The sequence below is a fragment of the Ischnura elegans genome, chromosome 2, assembly GCF_921293095.1.
Source record: "Ischnura elegans chromosome 2, ioIscEleg1.1, whole genome shotgun sequence".
In the NCBI taxonomy this organism is placed as follows: Eukaryota; Metazoa; Arthropoda; class Insecta; order Odonata; family Coenagrionidae; genus Ischnura; species Ischnura elegans.
The window spans coordinates 123,593,297-123,617,465 of record NC_060247.1 but is presented as its reverse complement, the minus strand read 5'-3'; the positions used below and the strand labels follow the sequence as shown (position 1 = coordinate 123,617,465).

General features: G+C 37.0%; 1 protein-coding gene across 1 annotated transcript in view; it reads right to left on the bottom strand.

Annotated features, from left to right (window-relative positions):
• Nucleotides 1-24,169, bottom strand: part of LOC124154567 (serine/threonine-protein kinase Sgk1-like) — a 33,259-nt gene that overhangs the window by 2,110 nt on the left and 6,980 nt on the right. Inside the window, exons 5-10 of the mRNA XM_046528382.1 lie at nt 17,072-17,212; nt 13,829-13,934; nt 9,241-9,408; nt 7,380-7,649; nt 1,632-1,805; nt 29-169 (exon numbers count right to left, since the gene is read on the bottom strand). Of these exons, the coding sequence (XP_046384338.1) occupies nt 29-169; nt 1,632-1,805; nt 7,380-7,649; nt 9,241-9,408; nt 13,829-13,934; nt 17,072-17,212 (1,000 nt within the window). The remainder of the gene's footprint in view (nt 1-28; nt 170-1,631; nt 1,806-7,379; nt 7,650-9,240; nt 9,409-13,828; nt 13,935-17,071; nt 17,213-24,169) is intronic.

The following is a 24,169-nucleotide window of genomic DNA, read 5'->3' as shown; positions in this document are numbered from 1 at the left end:
TTAAGCAAGCATTGAGAGTGATACTCACAACATTTGGACAAAATGGAGGTTTGATTCTCTTTTCCAGGAGAGCTTCCCAGTCAATAGATGCGAAAAATCTATGGCAGCGCACATCGTCCCAATCTCCAATGCCAGACCCAAGTCGCAGTGAAGGATCTTTTTGAAGCAACTAAATTTGGATTTTCAAATGAAAACAACCAAACGTGAAAAACTGAATTAGCAAGGACTTACTATTTCATTTTCAATACAATCATAGCATGTGCTAAAGACCCTAGACAGAGGATATCATGAAATTCTACAATGACTGGCATGAAAAAATTGGAAACCATTCCCCAACTATTAACGTGTCAGAAAAAATGTGACAAAAGATTGAAATGTAGAAAAAGCTGCCAGAAGCAACCAATGAGTGGAAAGAAGTGGGCCAATCAAAGGAGGTAACCGCTGAATCGAGATTTGAAATGTTAAGGTTTAAGAAATGAGCATTATTAAAGACATTCAAGGTACTTTGAAATGGTATTATAAAAATTAAATTTTAATTTTTATGATACCACTTTAGTTAACTCCACCATGTAAAAATATATCATCTTTCAACCGGCTGATTTCAAAATTAATGCATTTGTTTCGAAACACTAATGCCTCTCATAAACTAACCTTATTTTACCACTTTTTTTCCAGTGAAAGACGCACCTGAGTTTTTGTACAAATTCGTTAATATGAGAGTTCAATCATTCCCATGTATTCTACTCAACTTTTTTTGGAAAGGACAGAATCAGCCAATGTATCGCTCATGCACTGTCGTACACTCTGAAGACGTCCGTGAATAGCCTCAGTGCCATTATTACTTGCACCTCTGTGATGTTCGATTCTTGTGATAACACTCAATTCCATTCAATTCAAGGTTTCGCTGGCGAAATGATCCCTGGGGAAACCTTTATTTTTTGTTATGCTGAGTCAAATGTGACTCTTTATTAAAAAATATAATTTGAAAATGTATTTATAAGAATTATTTTAGTAAAAGGAATGCCGGACTCATGACTTTTTTTCTCAGGATCTTTGCTTATACATTAATGATTCCTTTAAACTGAACCATGAGTCTGTATTTGCAAGGCCTTTCCCTGTGGATGCTGACATTGAAAAATGGTACAAGCGAGATTTTTTTGTAATCTTTATTTTTTTGCAGCTGAAGTTCTTCATGCAATGAATATTTAATGATAATCGTGGGATCATTATGGACTACTTAGCTATAGAAAAAAATCATGACTTTTCATTGCACAGAAATGGAGTTATGGACGAAAATAAAAATCACCATACGTTGCAAGTTGCAGCACTTCAGGGGGCATGCCCAAATTTCAATTGCTCTATTTCATAAACAATTGACAATTGGAGGATAAATTTTTACACAATCTCTGATCATACCAGAATGTATGATCAAGGATTGTGGCAAGTTTCATGAAAATCCGAGTCAGTGGGTTTCATTTGGTCAAAATATTAGTTGATTTGACATGGAATGACCCTTAAATGAAACACTGAAAATCTCTTGTTATAAAATGATTCTCCCTACATGCTGCACTCACTAAAATGAGCTTCCACTGTACTTTAAAAAAATACTAATTAGTAAAACTTAAAATTACCTGAGTCAGGAAATCCCTCGCAGCTTCTGAAATTGATGATTTCACTTTGAGAGGCCTATTCAAAATATTTTCATACATTTCTGAAGTTGACCTACTATAGAAAGGTGGCAATCCATGCAGCATCTCATATACGACAGCACCCAGACTCCACCAATCAACAGAGAGATCATAAGGCTGAAAGTATATCATTGAATTAATTAAATGAGGAAATATGTATGCTTGTATAATTCATACCACTTAACCTATTTACACCGGTATTTTCATGAATTTATTATCATATTCTGTATAAAATTCTCTTACCAAAAGAACAAATATTTATGTCCCAACTATACAATAGAGCACCAATTATTCAACACTTGATTATCCATCCATCCATGAGTCTCTACAAGTCCCTTGATGTCCTCCTCTACTCACCCCCTATTTTTCATCACAGGCAGTGGCCATTTGAGATTCATGGAAGTCAAGACATCACAGGAAATTTTTGATGATATATCATACCAATTCCTTTCACAAGAAGTCCCTATATGTCAATATCATGGTGAATAATACCAATACCATGATGGATGAGACATTCTTATATATTTCATCTCAAGGTAAATCTGATCTCATATGAGCTTCTGGCGGCAATAAGAATGCATTTTGGGAGTTTCAAAATCTTCAACCCACAGCCCACTCTGAAAGTGAGTACATCAAGGTCAGACTAGACCAAATATTAAACACAAACCCCGAGTTTTTTCTGATACTAACTTATCAATAGGGGCAAAGATTATCGGTGAATAAAAACTGTGAATTTCGTCATAAAAATTTGTCAATTTCGGTTTAAAATTTCGTCACAAAAAATACAGTTTCGTCATAAAAATTCACTCATCATAAATACATATTCCTTTTTTATCCCCACAACATTAATTTCAACAATAGAAATGCTTATTACAATATTAAATATATTTTTAATGGTAAAAACTAGAGATGGGTCGAATAGCATATTTCTCGAATTCGAATATTAAATCATTGCTCGAATATTCGAATACCTCGAATTTCGAATACCTCGAATACTAAATGATGAATGCTGGAATGTTTGACTCGGTTGCCTATGTAGCAGACAACACAAGATTTTGGGGAGTAATTTTGATTTCCTTTAAATGATTCGAACAGGAATTTAGCTGATTAATGAATATTTTAATTTTATGGAAACAATTGGGCATATAATTAATTCAACTAACATCGCCTTACCCCTACTCCTGCTGCCAAGTGCTAGCTGACAATCTGAGGCATTTTGTAAAATACAAGCTCTTCTCCACCAGATTTTCTTCAATTATTTTCAGTCCATCTTTGGGAGTTCTCACGAGATAAGAAGATGAATTGGAATTGCTATCAGGGAGAAACCAAATATTCTGAGAAAATATCCCTTTGTCTGGGACTGTAACAATAAAGATTTATAGCACCACTCATAAATTGTAACTTGATATATGTTTTCGGAAAAAAATACCGCATCAACTTCCCAGAAGCTCTGCTGCTCATATCGAGTTTCGCCAGAATGCTAAGTCTCCGTCGTATTTTGACATTTATTTCTTTGCGTAAAATGCTTAAATAAACTCAGAAATACGTCGTGTTTGGTCTTATTCTTTTTGAAATTACGTGCACATTACTAATATTTCAATTCAATATAGGTGTAACATCAATTGACGAAAGTCATTCTTAGACACCTTTTGTGCAAATAGATGACTCATGCAGCGGTTGACCTCCACAGAAATGGGAAACTTCGAAGCTGGTAGGGAAAAAAAGGTCAGTGGGGGAGAAAAGGGAGGGCCCGAAACACGTTTCTATTGTTCTCGTGTAACTTGGTATTTTTTCGAAGCTAAGGTCTTCGTAATATGATCCCTGAGCGAGCTGTGACCTTTTCTTTATTTCGAAGAAGAGGAAAGCCTCAGAGAGGGACAGCGGATCTTGGGAAATGCGCTAATGTTACTATCCCACGGTACTCATGCAGCAGTTGACTTCCAGAAATGGGGAACTTCGAAGCAGGTAGCCAGAAAAAGGTCAGTGGGTGAGAAAAGGGGGGAGGGCGTGAAACACGTTTTTATTGTTCTCGTAACTCAATATTTTTTTCGAAGCAGGGGTCTTCGTAATGCGATCCCTGCGCGAGCTGGGACCTTTTGTTTGATTTCGGAGAAGAGGAAAGCGTCAGAGTGGGTGAGGCGAGTGCTGAATGGAGGGGGATAGCGGATTGTGGGAAATGCCCTAAGGTTGCTATCCCACGGCACTGAGGTTCTCCTGGTGGGGGGAATCGGGGATTTTCGGATTTTTTCACCCGACCATTTTCGGTTCCCCTCGTCGAACTCTTTTCACCGCTAAAATCCACGAATTTGATGTAATTCGTCAACTTGCGTAAAACGGCGCTGCGAGCACTAAATGACTATAGTTCTCTACATTTTTCCGAGTCAACTACCAACGACGTGCGTGCGACAGTGTATGACGCGAAATTCAAAGTATTCAAGGTATTCGAGGCGGTACTTTTTGCATAACTATTCGAAACCTCGAATATCGAATACTTTCTAGTATTCGAGGTATTCGAGTATTCGCGGATACTATTCGCACATCTCTAGTAAAAACCTTGATTAAGAAGAGTCAAAGCAAATGCTAAAGGAATAAGTTAAGCATTTGTTAGATACATATACCATAAACACTCTTTGCTATGTATCTACATATTTCAACCTCATAACGCTAAAGAAATGTCAGAGTTGTACAGACAGGGAATATTTTTGATTGGTCTAAATTTCACTGTCTCATTGGCCTGCATGATGTAAAAAACGTATAGTTTTCACTTAACACATTGATAACAAAAGTCTTTAAGGTCTTACACAAAAATATAATATCAACACTCACAAATATGTATTTATCTACTAAATAGGTTGCTTCTATCTATAAAAGTTTTTTTTGGAATATGCCATCTGAAATTATTCACGCTATGGAATTTAAAATTGGCTTAATCCTTCTTTTACTGGAATTGAGATCCATTGGTCAAACTTGACTTTAATTCGGAATTTTTTGAAAGTTTAGTGGCTCTTTTATTTATATTTCCATACATGGAAAAACCTCTTTCTGCATCTACATTTGCTACAGGTATCCACAGGGTTTTCACATAATTTTCTACAAAATGGGGAAAATCATTTTAAAGGGCAAGAATAAGTGAAAGTACTGAAAATTCTTTTCCTTCTTCCTGAACTGATCTAACAGAATCCTTCAAAGCAGAATAGCCAAGAAGTTCTTGAGTTTCTGTCAATGATAATATGAGGACATTAGTAACAATTGTGCTTAAGTCCTTCACATCAGTTGTCAATATAGACCTTGTGTTGAATAATCTTCCTATGGCTATAATAATGTTCCTCCCTGGGTCACTGTGTACAAGGAATGATAACTTTATATTAGTCTTTCGACTTATTTGCTTCAGGACCTCACACATGGAAAGTTGCACAGATTTTTTGAGACTATTAAGAGAAGATTCATTTTCTTTTCCAAACTGTGCATTGCTGACTAGGGTAAAGGAATTCAATAAATTAAGGTTGAGTCGGTTCTTAAATTTTTTCGGTTCTCGATAGATACCGGTCTGGTTCTCCCCCACCGGTTCTCAATACTGTTCCAAGGATGAACTCTAATTATCTGAATTAATAGCAAATTTAAATGAACAACCACAAGAAGTGAATGAAAATAATTTCACGAAAGATGCTAATCAGCAGGAAAGCTCTGTAAAAAAATGTCTCCATAATTTTATTTGCCACCTAAAAAAGTTAAATAACATGTTGTTAAGAATGTATGATCGACCAATATGTCTCATTACATCAGGCAGCCACTGGTTCTTTCACCAGGTTTTTTGTTGTAACTTGTAAGTCAGATCAAAATACATTCTGTGATGTAGCTAGCTTAAATTGTTGCTTTAATTGACAAATTATTTGCATGCTTCACTGCCACAGTTCTTATAACCTCAAAAATAAACTGCTCAACACGAGGATACAGCGACACTGGATAAATTGAGCAGCCATGAATTAACGCAAAAATGTAATGCGGTGTTGCATTCTGCAGGATAACCACCCTTTTCCACGCCTTGCATAGGTTTATCAAACTACGAATAGGCTCTCGAAACGCATTTTGCTCGTTTGTCGAAGAATTACTGTATTAATAATACATTAATCAATCTTTAGACCACTCTCAGACGAAACGATTTTCCGCGGGCGCCGTCCACGGCACTGCACACGGCGTTGCAGAGAATCATCTCATCAGAAAGCCGCCTGAATTTCACATGAACGGCGGCCGGCGAAAGGTCGTTTCGTCTGAAAGCGGCCTCAATGGAGCTTAGTCTATATTGCGTTCAACGGACCGCACCCTCAGTAGACGGCGCATCGCCGGGCCGGATTGAAATGGGCGCCGTGCCGTCAACGGCGCGATTCGACTCGTTTGAAGATATCCATAGAGACCGTCAATTGAGAGAACGTCACCGTGCTGTGGACGGTGGCAGACGAAAAGTCAGCTTGTTTGAAAGCGGCCTACGTGGCCGCGGCCATGGAAGTAGGAGGAGGTAATATCCTCCTCCTTCCATGGCCGCGGCTACAGAATGTTACAATGTTGGCGAGAGCGACAAATTGACGAACCCTTAAATCCGCAAGTTAGCAAGCAACTCTCAAAAGAAAAATAACATGGACGCCATGCAATCGGAAAGTAATACATGCGTTTTTTTTACTTTTTTTTCACTTTTTGGCCATGAATACGCTGCAGACCGTTTCGGCTTTAGGCGTCAAATTCAAATCCTCGCCACAGTTCCGAGCCGATTGCAAAGCACCGACTTTATTAGATCAGTTCTTGATACCGGTTTTTAAATAGACCTTGAAGTGATGGGGTATTTTTTATCAGCAATGGCAGAAAATATCGTGCCAAATTCACAGAAAAAGTGCTGAAACGCGATATTTCGCGGAACCATGTGAATTTCGCGCAGCCTTGGAAATTTTGCGTTATAATTCGCGTTTCGCTGTTCGCAAAAATTTGGTGCCCCTATTTATCAAACATAACACAACTATAGAAGCAATACAAACTTTTCTGTCTAGGACACGCAAAGAGTGAATATGAACTTAAATATGTATCTGCCAAAGTGCAATGCTTTCATTGGGGTAATACAACTTTGAAGCAGGAAAATCTTGGTTGAAAGTGAAATAAACCAAAACCCAGCAGGCAAGCTGAATGTAAAAGTTTTGTAGAAAAAAAAATGGCACCCATCTATGTGAGATGGCAGGGAGCAGGGATGGGTAGGGGTGGAAAGGTAGTGGATACGGGAGGTAGTGACGCTTACGAGTTGTGTAGAGAGTGAGAAAATTTTTAAGGGTCTTATTTCAGGATGGTTTAAGGGTCAATGATATTCAGGATGATTAATCAAACATAAATAACTTTTTGCAGTATGTTAAACCCCTGAATTTTATATATGACTTAAAAATCTTTGATTGCATAAACCCAGAGTATAAACTTGGAATAATTTTTACACACCAAAATGCTTAAGAAGTGTCATTAAAACTTGTCATGGGAAACCATTGTTTTGATTGAACAGCAGAAAATTTTACAGTAGAAGATTTGAGCACACTTTTAGGTGAATCCATAAAGGTTCACCACAGCCAATTCTGCAGTTATTTTCCAAAAAACTTGAATATTTCAGAGTAAAATGATTACTCAATAAAGAAATAATGACCAACTCATTGGCATCACCATCACCTGTTTCTGAATAATTTCCGGAGCAAGATATTCAGGAGTTCCACAAAAGGTAGAAGTAGTGTCACAACAATGAGAGAGGCCCTCCTTGCAAAGCCCAAAGTCCGTGAGAATTACATGGCCTTCAGCATCCAGCAAAAGATTTTCTGGCTTAAGGTCTCTGTATATAACTCCTCTAGAATGTAAGTAACCCAGCGCAGATGCTATTTCTGAAGCATAAAATTTGGATCTAGGCTCTGAAAACACTCTCTCTCTCTGCAAATGAAAAAAAAGCTGAAAAAATAAGTCCAAATATTAGCTGAAATCACACAGTTGCTTTCATTAGATACAGTGATACATAAATACTTAGATGCTTAAAAATAGGCTCATAATTTTGAAAATACCACACTCGATTTACTGGTAATGCTTTATAGAAATATGTATTGTACTTTCGCTAGAATAAGGTCTTTATTTCTACTAATGAAATATTTGTGGATCATACAACTTGGTGCCAACAAAAGCTATTCTGTTAGTATATTTAAATTTATTGCCACATTATATTAATCCTATCATAGGTAATAGATGTTTTTATCAACAATTTTCAAGGTGCTCTTGAATATAATCACTAATATATAATCCGAACAACGTAGCAATCTCTACAAATAGTGTTAAAAATGTGTCTGATCTATAAAGGAATTTGGAGGAATTTTCTGCATTTCCTGTGACAGGAAAAACAAATTTCATGCTATCAAAGTGGCCTCGTATACAGGTAAGTGAGTTGGGTTGCATCCTGTTCAGGATACCAGCCACTTCATTCACAGTTGCTGTTGAAGTGTGAGTCTTTACGTGGAAATATTATGTATTGTATGGTGAAAAATGGTTACATCCATTTAAAGACTTAGGAGAATGCCACTGAAATGGGCTGTGATTCAAATTCAAAGGAGGAACAAAATCAATATAGTGCTCCACTTCCATTAGAGCAAATTTCCTCCATCTACCATAAAATATTTCCTCAGAAATGATTAATCACGGCAAGTAATGAAGACAGTATTAGGAAATGACTTTAAAATTTCAGCGTAGAGCATCCTCTGGGATGGGTAATGAGGGATCTGGACACCCTGGTGAGAGACAATAATGGTGATATTCTTTAACACTTCCACACCACTGGCTAATGAAACAATTTGATCGTGCAATTGCACATTCCTGTCATCAAAAGGTCTAATTTTTTTGGGCATATTATAGGGATGCATGATAATGTATGAGAAATTACAAATTACTATCCTTACTTCATAACCAAAATATAATATTCAGGCAAATTCAAAGAGTTTGTAAATTTCTCAAAATGGGTTCTTTCATCAATTTTTTTATATTGTTTTTGCAATAGATTTGGAATTATAGAGGGACCTACACTTATTTCCTTTTCTGATCTGTTTCCTAATTTTCCAGCTATCATTTATGAACAGTAAATGGCCTTAACTCTTTATCAGATAAGTTGATGATGTCACCAGCTCATGCCAAGCACATCACCACCTCCAAGTGACTCCTTGCGTGAGTCTTGTACAGTTAATTGTTGTTTACACTCTTGTGAGCGAATCCTTCCCTCAATTAAAGGCCTTCCATGATTAACTTAAGAAATTGGAGAATCTAACAAAGTCGCCAACTCATGCAAGGAGGACAGCAACTTTTGCATTTTCTCATTTCTCACTTACAATTGAATAGATGAAGCAGGATGATTGTTTGCGAGGTAACTTATCTCTCCCTTCTTTCGAACAAATTTCTTAACAAATTGCAATTTAGGGCCTAAAAGACTGATCCTATTGAGGCACCCCCTAAAATCAGATTAATTATATAAAAAATGCAGTATCACCACATAAGTCTGACTTACCTCACCTCCATTCACCAGGTCTAAAACAAAGTACAATTTGGTTTGAGTTTGAAAACTGATGTGGAGACCAACAAGAAAAGGATGCTTAAGATTGGATAGCAAAACATTTCTTTCAGACATGATATGTTGAGTTTCATTCCTCTTCAGTATCAAACGCTTTTGTAGAACCTGAGAAAAATAATGGCAATGAATTTATGCATCATGGACCCAATGAAACTATTTTCAAAAGATCTTCCAACATAAAGTCACCAATGTAAGCTAAACCCATAATGAAATAATTATAGAGTAAATATTTTTGCTTAATTTCTTAACACACACATTTTCAAGATCTATAAGCTCTACATTCTTGAAATACAGCAGACTCATGATTATCCAGCTATGGTATACCCGTGTTGCGGATTATCCGTGCATGATTTTCACTTTCACTCAAGATTTTTAGCGATCTTTATAAAAAAATAAAATCGGGCAGTTCAGCAGTTGCAAACCAGGCAACCTGACGAGACGCGACTATGTGGCATGGTGCGTAACAGTGTTGTTTCCGACGTCGAGCAGTGGTTTTGAAGCATTCATGCAAACCACTTTTCTGTATCTGTGATCACATAGCCACGGATGTGTGGTTTTCGAAACCAGGCCTTACATGGAGCATTAATAATACGAATACAACCATGTAATCACCACTAAAAAGATCGCGTCTTGGTGAAGCAAGCCCTCAATGAGGCCGGAAAGCACTCAAAAATAACAGAATAACTGCATAAATAATAATACATTGTTTGTTTTACGCAAATTATGAACATTACAAGACATTTAAGTGAAATTTTGGGTTATCTGTGTTTTCCGATTATATTCGTGCCGTCTCTCCCCATCGTTAGCCATTAGGATAATCGGGAGTGTGCTGTATTAGAATATGAAATTGCTCCAATAAATATCTGTAACATTTTTAACTACAAACTAAAATGCATACTTCAACATTTAACCATCTTTGTGATAGTTTAGCAGCCTTCCATTCTCTAACACACATGCTGTTAATTGTTCCTTTAAGCACCTCAACCTCTTAAGAATTGCACTACATTCAAGAATTTGCTAAATGAAATCCATCCTAACTTCAATAGTCAATAACATTTTAAGGAAACACAACCTCAAACAATTGATCATCAACTCAACCACACACAAAAAAGACAATTCTGGAAAATATGTAAAAATTCTCTTTTACCCAAACGTGACAAAATAAATTTTTAAGGCTCCCAGAAATACAGTAAGATTAAATTTTGTTTCCATAATTTTAACAAGAAATTTTAAGGACAATTTAGATAGATACCCAAAAACTTATTAATTATTTACTATTACCACTGGTTAATTATTTTTCAAATCATTACGATTTAAAAAAATCATCTTCAAGAAAAATGGAATTGAGGTCCTCTGTGTCCCTTGAATCACCATTTTATGACTGGCACACACTATACCCAAACAAAAGCACTTACGTTAATTTGAAAGGCAGTAGATAAATGAAATAAGGGCCCATCACAGCAATGAATATTTCATAAGAGCAAATTTGGCAAATAAAAAGGCAATAGATTTTCTTTAAAGAATTGCATTCAAAGTAAGCACACCAATACAATAAAATATTTTAAGCATGCAGTATGGGTTACCAATGTTAGTGATGAATGTAATTCTACATAAAAAACCCAATGGAGAACTTGCAAGGATTTTGTACAGCCAATTTAACTCATGCATCGTATAGAAAATCGAAAATCTTTAATATGTATACTTTTCTTTAACCTGAGTGACGCATATTAATTGAACAGTAGCGCCCTGAAAATAATGATATCGTTTTACGGCATTTATGATGCGTGACGTCATATATGCGGTTCCGTGGCATGGTAACCAGGCATAACAAAGTGTTTACCAGTTCGAGACGCTGGAAAGTGGATTTACCTTAGGATATACATCTCCTGCGCTGTAGTACAAGTTAAAGAAGTACGCTAGCTGTTATTATTTCACACTTAAGAGAATTATCGGCATGGAAGCTGGATATATTCGTGTGGAGTCCGCAAATCTGCCCAAAGTCGACTCTCTTATAATGTAGGAGTACTTAATGAGCTGTTAACAGTACACATCAGCTGAACTACGAAATGTAAAGGCTTTGCGGTATTAAGTATAAATAAATTAAGTAAATATAAAAGGTATAAAGTATTTTAAATTATTTACTAGATAAATGAATGCATGAATTGTTTTCATGTGAATTCTGTTGCAGTAGGTCGTCATTATTAGCAAAGTTGTGATAATACATATGACCTTTTCGCAATGTTTACATTATGAATCTTTATTCCAGATCAATGAGAAAAGAATACATTGAGAGCATGATTGGACGTGTGCGATTACAAAGATCTAATAATTTATGCCGGGTGAAGTGTGAGATTTGTCCGGAACATAAAGTTACGGCCAAAAATTATAATGCCACCATGGTGTTCGACGAAGCGTCGAAAATGATTTTGAGCCTAGACTATCACAAATGCACAGTGTCGTCAGGTAATTATAATGCTTCGGCATAATGATTCATTAATACTAGTTTTTACCTAATTCATGCATTTCTTTATTAGTTGCTGAGACCACAGTTAATGGATTTATAAGTATGTATGTATGTACCTTTATGTTATGATGTTTATTTGTAGTGGTTTCAAGTAGCTCTTAAATTTAATGTAATTTCATCAACGTTTAGATGTATACCAACGTTTTTTATGGACAAAATATGCACGTAGAATCTATGGTAATATGTAAAATAAAAATTAAAAAAATGTAAATTATTTTTCTGTAAGATGACTAATGATGCAATGTTTACCACTTCATGTTTAAGGGGGATGCAAGCATGCCTTGACTTTCCTAGTGTGGCTCCACAACAAGAGCTTAGAGCCTTCCCCAACTGAAGTTGAGTGCTATTGGCACAAACCACCTTTGTCTAGTGTAAGAAACCAACTCCTTAAGGCCACTGATCTAGGAAATTTGAAGCCTGTGGACCCAATTCTTGGAATTGGTGATTTCAAGGACCGGGTATTGATGGACTGCAGGGAAAATAACGATCATTGTGTTCTGTTGGCTTACAACTCTCCCTCTACTTCACTTGAGCAGTTGGGCTTATTTCATTTGGGCATTTTATTTATAACTCAAAATTTGACCAATAAGCTCTATGAGGACTTCATTCAATTTGCTAAGTATAAAATGACCCTGCCCTTTTTTTTACAAGCATCATCATTGACTGTTGGGCAGGCATCATGTCACCTGTGGCATAAGTTGAGGTATGCACGAGTGGGTGCCTCAAAGATTTATGCAGTGGCTAACTGTAATATGGATGGTGGTGGTGCCCTTGAGAGCAGCTGATGGGTGCTCGACCCTTTAAAATCACAGGGCCAATGAAGAGGGGGGAAGACCTAGAAGGAGATGTAATTAAGTCATTAAGACGAGAGTTGGGTTTTAGTTTTGAAAGTACAGGACTTTTATTGAAGGCTGAACTCCCTGAATTTGTGGCATCGCCTGATGCCATTAGTTCTGAATATGTGGTAGAGGTTAAGTTTTCCACATCTGAAAGATGCAAGTTAAATTATACTAGCAAATGTGGGAAAGTGGGCAGTAGATGCCATGCACAATTGCAACTCCAAATGTTGCTTTATGGGAAGGAAAAAGGAATATTGTGCGTTGCTGACCCTAGGTACGAAGTCAATTCCAAAATTGAAATTAAAATTGTCAATTATGATAAAAATTTAGCGAATTAACAGGGTCAGGGAATTCTGGAGAAAAAATATATTCCCCCTGTTAATTTAAGCCCTTTGATTTCAATAAAACGTTTTGATGGATTTTGCTTTACAATTTCTTTTTAAAACCTTTTAAAAAGTTTCTCCACCCTAGCTCCTTTTCTCCGTAATTGCCGCACAGAGAGTCCCGGAGGAAGCGGCCGGAACGGCAGCCCCCACTGCAGTACTGCCTCGGAGTCCTCGGAACGGCATATATGACGTCAGACCCTTGGAAACAACCACGCCCCCTTTCGAATGCCGTTTTTCACGCCGTTGGATTTTCAACAACTTTGAGAATTTTTATCTCGGGAACGAAGCATTACCAAGCCCTCGGGTTTTTTGCTTTGTGCAAGATTCAACGTCCTCTATCTCCTCTACTTTTTTCCAAAAAATGTGCAAGTTCTCCATTAAAAATAAATTTTACATCTGGACTGCATGGAATGTCTTTTCTATAGACAGTTAGGAACCAGCAGTTAGGGCACTGAAATGGAATGTTTGGAAATGATATGGAACATAAAAGCAGTTATTTTTGTGCCCACAATATCAAGACCAGGAAAAGCTGTTCCACATTCAATCTAGATAAGGAACTGCAGTTCCATCCACTCCAGCTCAGGAACTTCAGTTTCCAACTAGGTCAAAATTACTGATCCAGATCTCACCACACGAATTTCAGATCTGATTTAAATCGAGAATTGCATGAAATTTTTCTTAGGAAAAGGTAAACAATAGAAAAGCCTCAGGTAAGTGAATGGTGAGTGACAGAGTATTTATAAATCTGATGATGGAATATGACTTTTTGTACATACCTTCACTGCATAATACTTTTTATCAGCACAATATCGTGCTAATAATACTTTTCCAAAGCTTCCTTTTCCAATAACACGCAAAAATTCAAAATCACTTGGTTTAACTCTGGGAGAAGGAAGAGAGACAAAAATCACTTCATTTTTTTTACAAATATTTTTTAACCTAGCACATAATGTCAATAACAACTTCATCTCTACTTTAACTAATTGAATAAGTTGACTCTGGATCAATGAACTGACAAGGGAAATGCCGGGCACGAGTCAAACCACTAGCAACAAAATAGGCCATAAGCCATATCCCTTAAGAAAATGCTTAATTTTAAAAATTCATTAATGTTATAGTTATTCCCAATAGGAATGCAAAGTGTTTTTTATTATTGGTCCTAATGGAGGGAAAGGCCAAATACACCCATGTCTCGTATAGCGCAAGGGATGCGTTCCTTGGGGTCTTTGCGCTATACGAATTTGCGTTGTACGAGAGCGTTTTAACATTGGGAAGATAGGGATGTGTTCCTGGTAGCATAGGTCTTGGGTATTGAATTTCCTCTAAAACATATATATTCCCATAAATAGCCTTAGAAAACATTGTATATATAAATTTTTATAGTTTAAAACATTTTTAAAGATAGTAAGCACGCATTTGAAGACTTTTATTCGCGTTAAAAAAAATTCTTACGTGCTTTTTAAATTCCCTCCTGTCGTGCGGGTGGGCTAACATCTGCTATCTCAGGGGTTCGTAATGCATTGCCGGCAGTTGACGATTTTTCAAACCAGTCTAAAAACAACTATTGTGTCACCCAGGCCCTTTTGTCGCTCATCGAAGTGACAGGCAAATGCTACTTTGAATGCCATTTCATAGCTAGCGGAGTTTATGAATGATAAATCATTTTAATTTAAAGTCCTCCGAGTCATTAGCAGCTACGTGAAACAGTCTTTAAATGCCTTTGAAACCTGACCCAGGTTTTCCTTCCCTGAAAATGAATGAACGAGAATGCATTCTTTTCCAAAAGAATATCGTCTCGTCAGCACTAAAAACTAGTTGAGGGGGAAAGGAGCCACTTTCAATCACAGCTTGGAGTTCATCAGAAAATGTTGTGGTGACTGCGCTATCAACACTTGCAGATTCACCTGATATTGCTGCACTGAAAATACCTGCTTGCCGTTTAAATTCTGGAACCAACCGGAGCTTTCACTTAATGTCTCGGAACGATTACTACTCTCGTCTTTTTGTACTGAATCACTTTGAACTTTCCGTATGTGTAGACCGCTTGGTTGAAGTTGGTGCGGCTGAGGTCACTGATGTTTTAACTTCGTCTTTATTCAGAATAAGGCATCGTGCGTTTAAACTTCCGCGCAATATCGCTTTGACGTTCTCCATTTTCAAAGCAATTGGCCTATATCAATTTCTCTTCTAGGTTTATGGTTTTTCTTGATAAATTCTTGATTTTTCTACCCGCATTCCTATTTTTTGCCATTTTCTCTTGGTTTTTACTCGGCATGGCTCTATCAAAATCACCTTCTACTGCTGAACTGTATTCTTGAGACACAGAGGGCCTACGACTGCGGGGAGGGAACTATTGTGTTTAAGACTCTATAGCGGACCCTTTTATGTGTTGATGCTATTCATACGCAACTCGGCCACCGCTCCATTTCTCCTCCGTGAATACCGATGACCTTGAAGGTTTTAGCGTAGACCCTCTACCTGGAAGTCAATCGCCCGATATCCTATGACGGCAAAAATTACGTCTCAACCAGTATTGCTTAAAAAAAACTCATTTCCACTACCCCCACGCTCAATTAATGATCTAAATTAACTCATTCTGTTAAGGAGACGAGATAAATTACTTCGGTAGGCTGGCTATCTGGACCCAATGACGAGTAATGCTTTTGGCCATTGCACAGCAATAGATTTCGATTAATACATAAACAAATTAGAAGATTTGAAGCAAGCAATACTATTAATATGCGTAAAATGATAGCAATTTCGTGTGTACTTAGCGCAAGTTCACGTTTTATCACGAGAGCGTTTAAGATTTTTGATTAGGCTACACTGCGTTGCAATGTTTCCCCGAGGAACGAATTTGCGCTATATCGAAATTGCGCTAATCGAAATTGCGCTATACGAGACATGGGTGTAGATATCTGAAATAGATAACTCAATCAGGATTATCAAAATTGCAATTTTTCCTTGAATTTGGCATTAGAATTTCATGTAAAAACAAATTGCTTTGAGGAGGGAAATGATAGGAGGATGATAAGGAGGGAGGAGGAAAAGGAGGGGGAAGGATAGAGGAAGGAGGAGGATAGAGGAGGGTTTGAAAGGGAGATTTAGAGAGTGCTATGGAGTAGTGGTTAGAAAGTAATAGGTGGATAATCCAACCAACCATATCGGAATAACAGGTAATCAAGGCTCCTGTACTTGAAATTTCCACCATCAATGAAAGCAGAACAAATGAACCTTTTTCTTTTTCTCTCTTTCGCAAATTTCCTTAAAAAACCAAGTATTTAACAGCCTAAGCCAGACGGAGTTGCATGCAAAACTAAGCCCAGAAATATCTTAACAAAAATTCAATAACACGATTCCGATGAGTTATTTGAAGAATTATTACCCATCCCCCCTGAGGTACTCTGAAAATGAAGTAATTACATTAATGAATTTGTGGTTTTTGTCCTCATGGCAACCATTTCCATCCAGCACTGTGCTGTGTGCTACCGATGTTCTGCCAAAAATGGGCCAACAATTTTTCAAAGTATGCCATTGAGCACATTGTGCACACTATTTGTCACCGCAATTAAAGAGTCTGAGAAAAGCATGAAATACAAAACCAGATTATCTGAAAGCCTCAACTCTGAACAGTTTAATCATAATTTTCCTTTTTAATTTAGCATGTACTTTATAGGAACAGTCCCAACTTGGACTCCAATTGAGGAAACTTAGGTATTTACAGGTCCATCATTTGTTTGAAAATGCTCACACAATCTTGGAAGCATTAAAAACAGACAGAACAAGAGTCATGACACAGAGAAAGTTTTATAGAATGTGTAAGTTGGAGTGGTAAAATAAAGAAGCTAAAATTCAGACGGTTAAAAATTTTTAAATAATGCTCTGATCATGGACAACACTACAATAAACCCTTTTGAGATAAAGAATAAGAAAATAAAAATTAAGTCTTTAACCTGGAGTAATTGTAACCATTGAAGGAATGCAGGCTGATAAAAGAGAATTCAAAACGAATGTCTTACTGAGGTCTTTCAGAGGGCCCAAGATCAATTTTCCTTTTGTTTACTTGGTCAGTTGAAGTTTGATTTTCTGGAAAACTTGACAAGGAATCTTTATTGAGTGTAGCCGAGTCATTTAACATCAGGAATGTCCTAACATCTTGCCTGAAATAGAATTTAAACAAAAAATGAACTTCCATCTTCCAACATAGAAGTATGCAAATTTGAAAATACATAGATCTGAGATCTCCAGAAAAGTCTTCTATACAACTAAACATGGTCTGACCCTCATTTCTTCTAATGGGGAACTTGCATGATTTTTTTTGTTTCACAGGCGGACAGAAAATTATTTTTTGATTTCAGCAAAGAAAACCGCACGTAAATCTGAGTTTTCCTTTGCGATATATTCAATAATAAATAAAACAAATTTTAAAGCATGCCGAAAACTCCCTCACCCCCCAACCCACTGCTGAAGAACGTGACGGTGACGTGACGTCTTCTGTGCCGAAACATCACCCGAAGCACTTTTTGTGATTGTTAGTAATGGTTGCCAGCAATTGTGGGAGCTTCGTTTGTGAGATGTGTTGGTTATTTTCAAATTTAAGCAAAATATCTGATGACAGAGGCTTGGAAGCCCTCATATTTTGTATTACTTATAATATTAATATCTGAGTAAGCACATAAAATATAAAACTGGAGCAGTTAAACCAAAACTTTAATATTACCTAAATAACATTGTTGAAGTCTTGAGCTACGGAAGTTGGAGGGGGATATGTCAATTGTAAGTTGATGTTGATGGCACCTCATTCATTTATGCAATTAGAACAATTTTGATGTTTTCTAATGCCCGCTGTGCTTTTATATACAATAACTTCATCCATTTCTTCATAGGTACCGGAAAATTCGTCGTTTAGGACTGCCTGTGCTTGTAGTATAAGGTGAATTCCAGTCAATACAACTTTTGCTCGCTGGAGATTTCTACGAACATCTTTTATGCCAAAATAGTGTTATTTTCAATGTGACAACTCCTGTTAATTTATTGCTGATAATCACAGTGCCAGTGGTGGCAATGCACAAAGTTTGACAGGTTTGAAAAATATTGGCCAAATGTTGTATTAATCAGTGTTCCATCATGATTGAATTGTAAAAAGAGCTATTATGCTAGCGATAAATGTCTGACAGTAATGTAAAAATTGTAGTGGCGTGTTCACCTCTGATATTCACCAAAGATATGGCATTTCACGATCAAGCTATCAAGATCACAGCTGTGTGTGAAGTTTGTTTTTCTAGTAAATCAATGAATAGTATAGAGAAAAGTCACCTGTGCCACTTGCATGTACTAATTTAAGGCTTCAAATCAGTGAATAAATAGTAGTGTTCATCATAGCGAAGTCTGTGATTGTAAATGAAGAATATATGAATGGTAGTGACTTCCAGTTATTAATTATTGTATGTGCCTCTCTCCCATTATATTTTTAAGGTGTGTACTAGTATATCGTTTGTGGATTTACCTATATTATTGAGATTAGTGTGTGTGTATTGGCAGCAGAACCGATTCGTAATTTCACATGTGAGTTGTGTGAAGACTGTTTTGCTGTGAATTCTTATCGTGAAACTCTGTCACATTATCAAGAAATAAAAGTTTCTTTTAACAATAGGTGCATGTCTTGTGTTTCTTTCACTGTCCATCGCTTTTCATAGATAACAGCCCAAAAGTTATTTTTCATTATTATAGAAAAGTGCTTCTCTTGGCTCTCTGAATTGGCATTAGCTTTCCAACCCTGCTACTTACATGAAAAGAATGCAGAGTAACAGATGATTTGTTATTCCACAGGAGTTAAGTGTTTTTATCTGTGATTAAGGCTCTCCAGCTAAGTGTTTGCGATAGATTTTCAGCAGGAGAGAATCGGACCACCATAGGACAAATAGGACTACCTTCTCTGTTAATGCAGCATTGCCAAATTCAATACTATGGCTTGTATAAGCTTATGAAGGCATTGCCTGAAGCAGTCTACCACTTGGCTAACAGCGACAGTGGCACAGGGAGGGAGGGTTTTGGGGGATATAAACCCCCCCTGAGCTCATAAATTTTTTAAAGTTTAATGTATTTTACACAATTGGATTAATATTAATTATACAATAGTGTAAGGATTAATAAAATATCCCTCAGAAGGCCATAAAACTCACCATTTTAAACCATTTATCTGAAATATTTTCTGGTGCAGGGCCCCCACACCTCCCACTCCCATCCTGGTGGGTATGCCATACCCCCCTGGCTCCCCAGTATTAGTTGCGCCTGAAACCCCCCATAGCCTTAATTCCTAGCTGCACCCTTGAACAATGCACTAATACGGGTGACTCAAGTGTGCCTACTCAACCCATAAGTGAGTCTACCTATGATTTTCAATTGAGTAGGTATTCATTTAATGGTAAACAGTTCATATTTCACTTCAATAATCTCACCAAAAAGAGTCGTTTATGCCATCACTACTGCATTGAACTCCCTTGTTGCAAAGGCAGGGGTAGTGACCCTGTTGAAACTTAAACATTAAAATTTTTAACGTAGGTACTTTTCGAAGAACCCTTGAAAATCTACAAGTGCGTCAAGTAATATGCAAGTGCTTTGACCTAAACATAAAACTAGATGAAAATGGAATACACAGAGTAGTACATTGTTAGAAAATGCACTGAAGCATGGAACATCCCAATAAACTGGGAAAATTGAGGCATTCATGCATAATTAAACCGCTCGTTATCCTCCAATATTAAAAGTTTCTTTTACGTCAGGAATTTCCCCTGACGTATAGCAATACTTAGTCATAACAAATTCTACAAGGGTCGTGGCATCAATTTCAGGTATACTATTTGAACAAGTGGCAACATTATCCATTTTTCTGATAACGGAAATACATATATGAGGTAAAACGCTTGTATTTCATCATGCTGATGTCACATTATCAATATCCCAAGTAATAATCATGGACAATGACAATAGGAAAACTTCCTATTGCCAAGCCAAGGAAAAGCCAAGAATAATAGCACATAAACAAGGACGATGAGTGGCTAAATACTCCACCAAAACAATGTTTATAGCATGCACTCAGCATATTTCCTGACTCCCTACAGCAGTTTAGGCACTATAGCTGTCACACCTGGCCTTGGCAAAGCTCGGGTGTCTTCGCACAGTGGTCGGCTCAGAGAAGTTTTGCTCGATTTTTAAGTCGATTTTGTGATTTTTTTAAAATGATGAATGGAAAACTTTAGGTATTTTTGCAAGCTAATATATCCATTTTACCTGTACAAAATAGTTTTTATTGCAATCGACAAACCATGCAAGTTCCCCTTTGTAATATGTATTATACCTAGAGCACTCTAGAGGTCTGAAACTATGCAAAAATGTCTAAGGAAGACAACTTTGAACATTTCCAGATTACATGATGCAGTTTAAGCAAAACACTAATGTCAAAGGATGAATGGGAGGGGGGAGAATGAAGAGAGATTGGTGCATATATTTGTGAGCTACCATCTGAATTTGTCATCGGCCACGCCCCCTTCCCCACCTTCAGCAACTTCTGTCTCCTCATTTCCCCTTTTCGAGAATAATCAAGAACTTTTCTGAGCTCTCCCTTACTCTCTTTTCCCCATCTCTCAATGGCATTAAAGTTCTGGTGATAAAGGTGCAACAACTACAAGGAGTTCTCTTTCTCACAGTAAACGAAACACAGATAAATTATGAATTTATTTTTAAATAAGGAAAGACAGGGATATGTTTAAAACTATAAGAAATGTATATTTTAAGGAAAGTTTCACATAAGGAATAATTTTTAATTATTATGAGTTTCAGAGTAACACATTTTTTCCACTGGAAACATATGGGCAATTCCACAAAACGGTAAACCTCAACACTATTATTTTTTTATTTCAAACCCCTATGTATTATACATTTTTGGAAAGCTAAAAGTACCAGTTATAAAGTTCTAGTATTTGTTTTAGGAAATTTTTCCACAATAAAAAGATATGGTACTTTATTTTTCAATTTTATTTAGTGTTTTTCTAGTTGGTTTTTGCAATAACGTCATATTACTATAAATGGAATAAAAAAGAAAAATCATATCAAACCAAAGTTAATGTTTTTGGCTGATTAAGGAACCAAATAAAACATTCTTGCCATTTACAACTTTTTAACTCTCTTAGTTACCATGACAGAGTAGTTTAACTTTGAGTTACAATTCGTTCTACGTCCGACACCAAAAAAGGAGTTTTAGTTTTATAGCAGTCACACAAAATTTTTTTAAACCATGAAAGTTAAGATTTAAAGTGAGTTTATTTATAGCTAAAGGATCCTGGAGTTGAAAAATATTATGTCCCATAGTTTTGTTTTTATACTGGTGTCGGACGTAGAAAAAGAAGTCTACGTCCGACTCTACGTCCGACACCAGCCTTTAAATGCTGCAAACTTCTTTTATATTGGCTGTATTAAGTTTCAATTATTAGACTATTATCATCATTGGTAGGAATTGTGTTTATTTAAACTAAAGTTAAGCACAATCCATAAAGGATAACCTAAAAGTGAAATCTGGTATTAATAATTTATTATACTCTAAGAAAAAATACTTCACTATAACAGCAATGTTGTAAACCACATTAGGCTCACATTGTTAAGCCAAGCATGTTGTATTTCAGTTATAAATACATCTTCAACCTGCAAAGTTGTAGATAATACAGGCATCCCCCGAGTTACGTATGTCTTGACTTACGTAAATCCGTACTTACGTAAGCGATAACCGTATTTCAAATGATTACGTTAATTTTCGAATGCGAGCGCGAAGAAGTATATACAGTAAAACTTTGATTTTACGCATTTGGAGGGACCGAAATATGGGCACTGTGTAAAATCAAAGTGTGTAAAATCAAGAGTTGGTATTGAGGTGGAGTATAGTTTTCAGGATAACACTTGCTCATTATTTTTAGAATGCTTCGTCTTACACTTTCGTATAGTTCTGATTTAAGCCAGAACCGGAACAAGAAAAAGTCTCCTATGTGAGGTTTTACGATAAAAGACCATGAAATCCTTTTCGATCGCATCAGATATATGTTTCCCAGATTCAATTACTCATATGGAGGTTAGAAATTGAAGCCTAATAATCTCATTTACTCACAAGCAACACCACAGATGACGTGTTACCTTAAGAGAAACAACGTTGCATTCCTGAACAATGTTTCCCTTGGTTGAACAACATGGTTGAATTGCCAGCATTTCTGGCACTAAAATTACTTCTGTTACCCTGGATAAATTTCGGAATGGTGATACTAAATGCTCGCAGAGAAGCTAATTTTCGAAAATATTCTCATAAAAAGCAGTTTTCAGGAAAACCACCTGCAGACAAAAAAAGATTGGAGATTGAAGAAATGAGATATATGAGGATAGTCACCCAAATTAACCCCATTGACAGGGAGCAAAATTTTGCTTATACATCACAGAGATGGCCCTATCCCTACTTGAGTGTAATGTGGAGGGCACTTCCAGTGCACCACTCTGTCCATTAGATGGGACATTAAGTCCTGGTCCCTTTTGAGCCTATCATTACAACCTGGCTAATGCCAACACAGGGTTCCTATCCCCCCAGCCCTTACTTCATGGCGCTAATGACCCCAGCTGTCCGTTACCTCCTTCCAAATAGCATACCATAGGTAATACGGAGCACGCAGGACCCGGGAAATTCGGTAATTCAGATTTTTCCGGTGTTTAGATCACTTTTTTAAATAACGGCGAAACTACCGTCATGCCGCCAGTGATGAATAACAAATGATTAGTAGTCCGGAAAAATTTTCCCTCTTTATAATTTTTACGCATTAAAAAATCATTTTCCCATTAAATTTTAGCATTAGTAGATTGAATCTACCGGGGATAGCTTCTCTGTCGGCATTCTTCCGCGAATTCAGCGCCGGAACCTTCGACTCACAAGCCGATGTGTGACTCATCTTCGCGTAATATTTTGCTCCCCATATCTGATAACAACACCGGACACTTTTTGTATTTCGATTTAATGGTGCTAAGCCATTCCTGAATTTAAAGGGACTGCCTTATCACTCACGTCTTGAATTTGACTTCAATGATTACATGACGATTGACGACGCGAGTTATTCTCCGAGGGCATTAACTCCCGTTCCGTTAAAAATAAACGCTTGCCATCTAACGGAGTTAAGCTAATAGCTATTCAAGATCCAACCATGTTTCATTTAAACCCACTGACAATGAGATACAAGTTGAGTCGGTTCTGATAAGCGCGCCGCGCAATCAACTTTCCCTCGCCTCCATTCGTCCCGCAGATGTGGGGTTAGCCCGCGGAATAAGACAACGCATGCTGCTTTTACCATCGTGTTGAATCACCATCGACTTACGTCCATACTAAGAGTACAACTATCTTTATTGGATCATCTTGGAAGCCAAAATTTGGCACGGGAGGATTTTTAACGACTCATTTCGCTGGGGCGACGGAAAGCATAGCGTTGGCAAAATTCTAGAAAACCTTCCGTTGGGGATAGATATTCCGTAGTTCATAATTCCTGATTAACGACCATCTACTGTAATTGCAATAAATATGTTATAAACAGCGTCGACCAATAAGTCGAATAATAAACGAAAGGTGATAATGTTAATATCTCCGGCGATCATCTGTCAATCAATAATAGTTACGAATACACGGCGATTGCCGTATGTTTTAGGTTTCGATATCCTTCAACGGCAAATTTTAACTAAGAGCGATATTCGCGTTCGTAAAGGAGACTGAAATATTACTGAGAGGGCGCAGGGGGAAGCAATAATTAGATTCGCGATGTTTTTAGTTTCTCGCTCAACAGCGCGACGTCATTTCAACCGTTCCTGTATTCATTTTTGCAACCCATTGAGACGAATAAATAACCTAACTTCATATTGCTTCAGTCGGGATTTTAAAAAAAAGTCGAAATACAACTGCGTAAAATCAAGATTAGCGGCCTCTTTGGGGCTGGGGTTATGCTGTGCAAAATCGAAAAACTGCGTAAAATCAAGAAAAGATGTAAAATCGAAGTTTCACCATTGCAATTCCCTATGCTTTCCGGCCGGACTTGAGTGTCGCTGCG